The sequence below is a fragment of the Charadrius vociferus genome, unplaced genomic scaffold (genome assembly GCF_000708025.1).
Source record: "Charadrius vociferus isolate BGI_N301 unplaced genomic scaffold, ASM70802v2 scaffold636, whole genome shotgun sequence".
In the NCBI taxonomy this organism is placed as follows: Eukaryota; Metazoa; Chordata; class Aves; order Charadriiformes; family Charadriidae; genus Charadrius; species Charadrius vociferus.
In genome coordinates this window covers 1,441,693-1,449,899 of record NW_009649189.1, presented here as the reverse complement: position 1 = coordinate 1,449,899, position 8,207 = coordinate 1,441,693, and the positions used below count along the sequence as shown (strand labels likewise).

The following is an 8,207-nucleotide window of genomic DNA, read 5'->3' as shown; positions in this document are numbered from 1 at the left end:
CAGGGTCGGAGCCCCCACGCCTGGGGGTCCCTGCCCCATCCCCCTTCCACCCCGGCTGCCTGCCTTTCAGTCACTACGACAAAGGGAGAACTCCCCCAGCGCGAGTAGCCACGCAGTGATGCTACTGTCAACACCCAATTAGCCAGGGCGTGTCCCCCACAAAGGGACAGGCGCCCCCCCAAAAAAAAGAAACTCCCAACAGCAAATCCGGCATAACCAACATGCCGCCACACACACGGTTCAGTTCTTCCTCCAAACTCGATTCAATGAGCGTATCGAAACGGGAGCACGAATAAAGCAAAACAGAGGGGGCTCGACACGAGCAGGGTGGGGGGAGCCCACAGCCCGGCGGGGAGCAGCTCGGTGGCCGGGAGGTGGGTGGAGGGACCCCCATCCCCACCCCGTGCCTCCAGCCCAGGTCCCAGGCTACGGCGCATCCTCGGCTGGTGTCTGACGGGAGGTTAAGTCACAGCGAGGGGGTTGTCACCCAGCACCAGAAGCTGGGTCGGTCACCCACGGCACCATGATGCCCATGCCAGGCTGGCACTAACCCCGGCTCATGTTCTGCAGGGACAGCAATGAAGCAGAGCCCTCCAGAGGGAGCGTGTTCACCAGGCCACAGGATGAAACAAGGGGGAAAGATTTCGGGACCTGGAGAAGACGACATCCCTCAGCAGCTGGGGAACCGTGGCTGGCAGGATTGCAGGGCTCTGCCGGCTGCCGTGCTGCGGGGCAGGGGGCTGACTGTTGGGGGGCTGGGGAGGAGGGCACAGGAACAGCTAGAAGAAGCAAATGGGGAAAAATTTACACGTTATGAAACATGGCAAAATAAACTGGGGGAGGAAACGCTGCGGATATGTACAGAGGTTCATGCAGCCTTGGCTGTAGAACTGTTCAAGTAAGAAGAGTTTGGTTTATCCCGTCCCATTCTGGTCGCTGCCACCCAGCATGGTCTCTGGCTGGCATCAGACAGGGGCCTGGCCCTGTCACCACTGGTCCCGTTGCAGGACCGCTCTGGACCAGAGCACCCCCACACGCACAGGGGCTCCTCGCGGGGGCTGGCAGCACCGGAGGTTACTTTTTGCGGATATGCTGTCTCCGTGCCTGCAGCCGCTGGCGAGCACCCATCTTGGATCCTGCCCCGATGGAAAAGGTGGGGGTGGAGGAACCTGGAAGCAGAAAGGATGCTCAGGTCTCTGCAGCCTCACTCAGAGCTGACATGGGGGAATGGAAGGTTTCGCATCCCCCAGAGCCCAGCAGGCACCACCTGAGCCAGCTCCCAGAGCCCAGCGTGGCCCTTCCGCCGTCCCCAACCCAAGGGGACAACAAGACCCATCAGCTCCCCAGGGCCAAAGCAGCAACTCCTTCCTTACCGAAGGAAGTGCCGACTCCTCCGAAGCTCGAGGCAGGAGTGCTGGGTGTCCCGAAGGAAAGGCTGCTGCTTCCGCTCCCCACTGCTCCCGGGACAGGTGTGCTTTGCCCGAAGGTGGGCGCAGGAGTTCCTGGAAAGCAACACGCCACCATGAGCCGGGGTCAGGAAAGAAGGAAGAGCCCGGCCTGGGGGAGCTGGCACCACCCGCAGGAGGCACAGATCTCCCTCCAGGGGGTAAAGCACCTCGGTCCCCCGGGACCAGCCTCTTCACCCGAGAAGCCCTTTTAATGCAAGAAGTTGGGCTCTCGTGGTAATCCCTGTGCTCTCCTGCTGGCAGGGCATCACGAGAGGATTTGCAGGCTGGGGAGGAACAAAGGCCTCCGTCTTTCTCAATCAAATAGTTGCTCAGCATGTGGGTTTCAGCTCTGTGGGAGGTGAGACAGCCCAGCAAGGGTGCAAAGTGGTAGGGACAACCTCAGAGAGCGCATAAGAAGTGACTGCAATCGCTGGCTGGCAGTGTTTCTACTTGCCAAGAAGCTCCAGACTGCTTTTAAGCACTGGCAAGACCTTGGCTTCTGCAGGGCACCTGACTGGGCTCAGCACTCACATGGAGCTCCGGATCTGTGGATTCAGAGGGGCCAAGGAGCAGAATTTAAGGATTCCCCTCCACCACCGAGGGCCGGGGACCTGGACAGCGAGTGACAGAAGCACCTTCCCTTTGCACAGCAAGGCTCCACACAACAGGAGCACCAGCCCCTCGAGGGCTGCTGAGCCCAGGGAGCACCGCAAGGTCCAGCAGGAAAGCTGCTGCCTAAATCTTGCCCTGCCCTTCTGTCCTGGTTTGAGTGAGACAGGCTTAATTTCTCTTCTAATGCCTGGGAAGACTGCATTTTTAGAAGACTCTAGTGTTTGAACTTGTGAAAATATTTACTTTATAGCCAGCTATGGTGTGTGGGTTTCAAGGTCTCGGTGGTTTTGAGTTAGCCAGTTGCAGGGATGAGGAGGAGCGAGACCCGGGCACTTGACCCAAGCTGCCCAACAGGATTATCTCACGCCACATTCACAATAAATTAGGAAGTTTGCTGAGAAGTTCTCTCTCCCCCTCAATGGCTGCAATCCTAAGAACTTCTTGCCCCGGTGCCAGAGCCCTGAGCCCTTTCCTTCTTCCCAAAGCTGTAGCTGGAAATGCACAGCTTCCTACTGATAGAATAGTCTGAGGATAATCCTTGTGTATTTTATATTGGTATTGGGATCAATATTGGTTCTTTAGTGTTATTAATGGTAATTATTTAGTCATATTCTATTAAATCTGTTTATATTTAAACCCTTACGTTTCCTTGGGTTTTCCCTGATCCCCCTTCTCGGGTTGGGAGGGTTTGTTGGGTGAGAGAATCATTGTCTAAATGACAATAAATTGTTGTGGGTTTCTCAAACCGTAACACCCTCACACTCCAAGAAGGTCTGTCTGCCCTGACTCACCTCCGAACACAGGCTTGTTGTTGGGCGTGCTGGGCACGTTGAAGGCGAAAGGCGTGCTCTGATTCTGCGCACCCAGTGCGCTCTATGTCAGGGAAGAGCCAAACGGCGTCACCACCGGGGCTGCCCCCCTCTGCCCAGCCCCGAAGCTGAATCCCACCGCGGGAGAGCCAGTGCTCAGGGCAGGCGTGCTGATCCCAAAGGCGCTGGAGGAGGGGCCCGGCTGGGCGGTCGCCCCAAAAGTGAAAGGAGAAGGGGTGGTGCCGAAAATGGTGCTGCTGGTGCTGCTGCTTGTGGTCTGGGTGGTGGAACCGAAGCTGGCAGTGGTGGAGGTGGCTGTCCCAAAAGAAAAGACCGAGGTGGTGCTCCCAAACGCTGCCTGGGTGCTGCCGGTGCCAAAGGAACTCTGGGCGCTGGTTGTGCCAAAGGCTGGCTGAGCACCGCTGCCGAATGCCGGCTGAGCTGCAGGCTGGGCTGCAGGGGCTCCAAAACTGAACGGAGGACCAAAGCTGATGGGGCCGGCAGCAGGCTTGCTAGCGGGCGGCTGGCTCTCCGCAGCACCGGCGCTGAAAGCGGGCTGACTCACTGCACCAGGATACGGCGGTGGCGGCTTCGTGCTTGTGCTGAAAGGACTGCCAAACGCTGCAACCGAGGAGCCAAACGTCAACGTTGCTTGACCTGTGGTGGCTGGGGTAGAAGAGGTCAGCGTGGTGCCCCCAAATATGCTAAAGCCCACAGTGGTGGTAGGAGCCGTTGAGTTTGAAGGTGCTTGGCCAAAGGCCGGGCCTCCTGGGGCACTGGTGGTGGCAGTGACTGCAGCTGGAGGTGGCTTTCCAAACTGGAACACTGGCCCCGGGGTGGCAAAGCTGGTCTCTGTGCTGGGAGCTGAGCTGGCCGGGCCCCCGAACAGGAAGGGCTGCGACGTGCTGGTGGAGGTGGCAGCAGTGACGGTCAGGCTGGCAGCAGGGCCGGTGGAGGTGGGCGGGTTGAGTCCAAAGCTGAAGACGGGTTTAACAGTGGCATCTGTGGAAGAACTCTGCGTGGTGGCAGTCGTAGCTGCAGTGGTGAAGATGACATTAGGGAGACCTGTGAATCCTGCCAGGGTAGTCGTGGAGGCTGCTGGCAGATCTGCAGCCGAGGCTGGCTGTGATGTTGGTTTGAAGGTGAAAGGAGAGGCCTTCACTGGAGATGAAGCTGTGGTGACGCTGCCGAAGATAGGCTTGAACATGGTGGTGGTGGAGGATGTTGAGGAAGGGCCTGAGCTCGCAGACACAGTGACTGTGGAGGAGATGACAGCCGTGGAGGGTGTCGTGCTCTCGCTTTTTGGCAAAGTGCCAAAGATGGGTTTGAAGACCGGGGTCGTGGTGGGCACAGCAGCGGTCATGGCGGGCACAGCAGTGGTTGTGGTCGTTGCAGGTTGGCTGACTGGAGGTGTGTTCAGCATCCCGAAGAGGATGTTTGGCTTCGGGAAGGAGGGAGGCTTGCTGGGGGTCTGGCCCAGCTCCGTGAACACAGGAGATGCCAGGCTGTTGGGGGCCTGCACCCCCACGGCAGGGGGGGCAGCAGAGGCAGGCGTGCTCAACACGGGCATGGGCTTGGTGTCAGCAGAGGTGGCAGGCAGAGAACTCGACTCCAGCGATACAGCAGGAGCCGGTGATTGTGCGGCTGATGAAGGCGGCTGGGACGCTACCGTAGCTCCAGTGGAGTCTGGAAAGTGGGAGAGAGCTTATTTAGGGTCACCTACGGACAAGACAGCCCCTCTGCCAGCCACACACCCCGCTGCTGCAAAGGCTCCTGGAGCAGCACCTGCCTGTACCATACAAACCCAGCCCTCCACGCTTACTGCAGCTCCCAAAAGGGCTCAGTGTCCCCAAACCTGCCACCCCCACGACCTGCCTGCCAGCTCTGCTGCTGCCAGCTCTGCTGCCAACAGAGCATTTGAACAGGCAGTTTTACCACCTGCCTCCCACAGGCAATGCAGAGCTCCTACTGCGCCGGCCAAAGCCCGATCCTGCCGACCCTCTTCCTCCTTCTCCTCACCTGCTGGTGTGGGTGCAGCCTGGCTGCTCTGCATCTTCTTCAGGCTGTCCAGGAGCAAGTTGGTGCTGGCTGGGGCAGGAGCTGTCAAGGCAGGAGCAGGCCCCGGGGAGGTCACGGTGAACGTCAGTGGCCTGGACACAGGCGTAGTCTCTGCAGTGGTGCTGGGGACCGCATCTACTGGGAAGGAGCATGAAATCAGGATCCGCAGCTCATCATAGGAGACTACCCCTTAGCAGAGCTTCCCAGCAGGTACAGAAATTGCACAAACATCCCACAGCTCCAGCCATAGGGAACCTCGCCCATCAACCTGAGGCCCCCAGGGCATGAGGTCTCCCAAGTCTGAAGGCACCAAGAGCATCCCCAGGCCTGAGGACCCCACTGGACTGGCCCAGGAGCTTCGCCAGGCTGTGCTACACAGACGCCACTGCCCCACCAGCCCTGGCCCTGGGTTTCTACTCCTTGCCATCCCTTCCGCATTCACAGTCCATCCTTACCAGCCTTATCCTCCAAGACTTTGTTGAACCACTGCAACGCTGCCTTCTTCTCTGCGTCCAGGTCCTCTGATGTGATGGAGTAGCCCAGCTGAGGCGGTGGGGGCTGCCAAGAGAGAGCAGCAGCTTAGCTCCTTCTCAGGGAAGCTGGCAGAGCCTCTCTGAACGTGTGGTGAAGGCTGGCCGTCGCAAGACCCGTGAAGCAGCTGGTTCTGCCACAGCACGCTACCGCGGAGCTCCGATTCCCATTCATTTTGGCCCCCGGCTTGGCGCTGAGGGCACGGCAGGCCTTCCCCAGGCCATTACCTGGTCCGGCAGCAGGCAGCACAATCACGCACAGCCCACCAGACACTGGGGCTGGGGATAGCGTCACTTCCCACTCGGCCAAGGACGGGGCCTCCTTCCTGAGGGCAGGCAGGTCAGTCTCCCCCCAGCCCTGCAGAAATTGCAGTGAGCACATTCTATCGCCAGAGGAGGGCAAAAGGGGCTGCGAGACAGCGACGTACCAGCGCCAGCTGGTCCCCCTGGCGAGATGACAGCAACTGGATCTTCCGCTTGCGCTTCGCACTGCTCCCAGATGCGGACGGCGGGCTCAGGGAATTTTGCTTTTTCCGCACCGGCGTCTCCACCGCTACAGAAGGAAACAAGTCAGGACCGGCTCTGAGCAGAGGGGGCATTCGGCTTGTACCAACGGGGTTGTCCCTTCTGACCTCTCTTGATGACCCACCTAAGAGGGCACAGCCAGGGGCACGGCTTTAAGCCGAGGACAAGGTTACGATGCCCTGGAAGAGCAGCTGGCTGCAACACATCCTGGGACAGTCTGTTACAAGAGCCTGCTGGGACTCTGCAGGGCAGCGGCCCCTTCCCACCTCCATGGATGGTCCTTGTACACTACCTACCCAAACCCAACCCACGCAAACTCTGTAAGCCACATGTAGCGCTGTGCCACAGGACCCTATCTGCAATGGGCACAAAGGGTTTCCTCTCCATTTCAGCTGAGGAAGCCTTGGAATAAGCTCAGCCTGGAATTTGATCAGGGTGCTACTTATACCACAGCAGATCTTGCCCCAGGGCTGACACCTGGACCCGTGCTGGCCTGGGGGCTGATGTTCCCTCTTGCAAGCCAGCTCCAAGGCATCTGCTAGCACACGGCCATTGTCAGCACCCCTTGCTTATCACCTGGAAATCCCTTTAGGGCAGTCACTGAGGCCAGCAGAAGTGCTAGTGCCTTGGGACCTGCATGTTCCTAGTTGGTGATGTCTCAAGCCAATCCCACCAGCCGACCTCAGCTACCTCCTGTCCCGCTGCTTGCTCACACTGCTGGCCCATCCAACCCAGGCACAGAGCTGGGGCCCACCTACGCTCACCTTTCTCTGTCTGCAGCTCCTTGTCCAATTTCACTGGAGTGGAAGCGTTGGAGTGATGCAACTCCTCTTCCCTGTGGAAGTGAGAGAGCGCTAGTCAGGGTCAACTCCATGCTTGGCCTGGTCCCCAGGCAGCAGGATGAGACTGAACACACTAAGGACTCCCACCAGCATCCCTGGTGTGTTTCTTTGCCTCCACTGAACAACAGGCGTCAGGACAACAGCCTTGCTCTCACTGTACTGGCCTGAACGCAGCTCCAGGCAGAGGAGCTCCTCCCCTCCCTAGGACCCCAGCTCAGTTGGGCTGCTGAGCCTGGGCACCCTCTGCAGGATACGTTAGCCTCAGGGTGGCAGCCGGGGGTCCCAGATGGGAGGTGCTGCCCCTCGCAGGTCCCTGGCTTGGACCCACCCTGTTGCCAGAGCGGATGGTTGTGCCAGTTTTAGTTCTGACATAAGCTCAGGTCCTTCTCTGAGCTGGAAGAGGAGAACAAGTGCCTGTGCTCCAAAGCAGGTGCTAAAATACAACCCTACTGTAGCTCCTGTGAATTGATTTTGAGGAGATGGCCAAAAAAATAAGGGCCTGTCTCTTCCCAACGCTTCAGCAACCCAGGCCATGCCAACACCACAAGGCAATGTTGCCTCTGCAGCAATCTGGGCCCTTAACACTCTAACCCAGCCTGGGAGCAGGGCAGGGATAGTGCAGCTCAGCACTCCTGCCAAGACCGCAGTGTAACAAGGCGGCAGGGATGCCAATTGACACAAGGGGGTTTCCACACCAGTGGGTGACCAAGCAGCCAGGTCTCAGAAAGTGGCCTGCACTGTCCTGGCTCTGGTGGAGAGCAGGACTCAGGCACCAGGACGGCTGGGAAGGCAACTGCTCTCTTGCCGGCTGGTGTCGATGAGCGGGCACTCACTGGGCGAGCAGCTAGTTACCTGGCTCTCTTGAGAGGCCACTCTGGCGTCTGGGAGCGGGAGGATGCTGGGCTAGACAGCGGGGACACACTCACACCACTTCTCTTCCACAGCTGGAATGCAGAGAGAGACCAGCAGTAACTCAGTACAGGAACTGGTAGGGAGCACAGCCTCCTATCCTCACGCTCACCCACAGAATAAATCCCATTTCCCAGGGCCATGGCTAATGAGCCCAGAGCCTCTCTGGCTTCAACACCGCTTAACTCCCCTCCACATTCTGTGGAGCACAAAGTCTGGCCACCCCAAATTGAATCTGCTCTGGGAGTGAGCAGCCTCCAGGCTTGTTACAGCCTGGCTGAGAGGACAGGGAGGGAGGATGCTGCTGGTCAGATGCCGGCTCTTGCCTTCGTGTGGCACGGGCCAAGGCTGCCCGGCTGCCTCAGACACCCTCATTTGCGCGGGGCTGCTTTGGCAGGAGCAGGCCACCACCTCGTCAAAAGCTCAGAGTGGATGGATCCCACCTCAAGGATTTTAGACTTGCCCCAGCCACTA

The 8,207-nt window shown here is 59.0% G+C and overlaps 1 protein-coding gene across 1 annotated transcript in view; it reads right to left on the bottom strand.

The window, feature by feature from the left end:
* Positions 1-1,074: 1,074 nt before the first annotated feature.
* Positions 1,075-8,207, bottom strand: part of POM121 (POM121 transmembrane nucleoporin) — a 15,491-nt gene continuing 8,358 nt past the window's right edge. Inside the window, exons 5-13 of the mRNA XM_009888885.1 lie at positions 7,677-7,768; positions 6,747-6,817; positions 5,886-6,010; positions 5,383-5,485; positions 4,889-5,062; positions 2,964-4,555; positions 2,852-2,933; positions 1,374-1,502; positions 1,075-1,169 (exon numbers count right to left, since the gene is read on the bottom strand). Of these exons, the coding sequence (XP_009887187.1) occupies positions 1,075-1,169; positions 1,374-1,502; positions 2,852-2,933; positions 2,964-4,555; positions 4,889-5,062; positions 5,383-5,485; positions 5,886-6,010; positions 6,747-6,817; positions 7,677-7,768 (2,463 nt within the window). The remainder of the gene's footprint in view (positions 1,170-1,373; positions 1,503-2,851; positions 2,934-2,963; positions 4,556-4,888; positions 5,063-5,382; positions 5,486-5,885; positions 6,011-6,746; positions 6,818-7,676; positions 7,769-8,207) is intronic.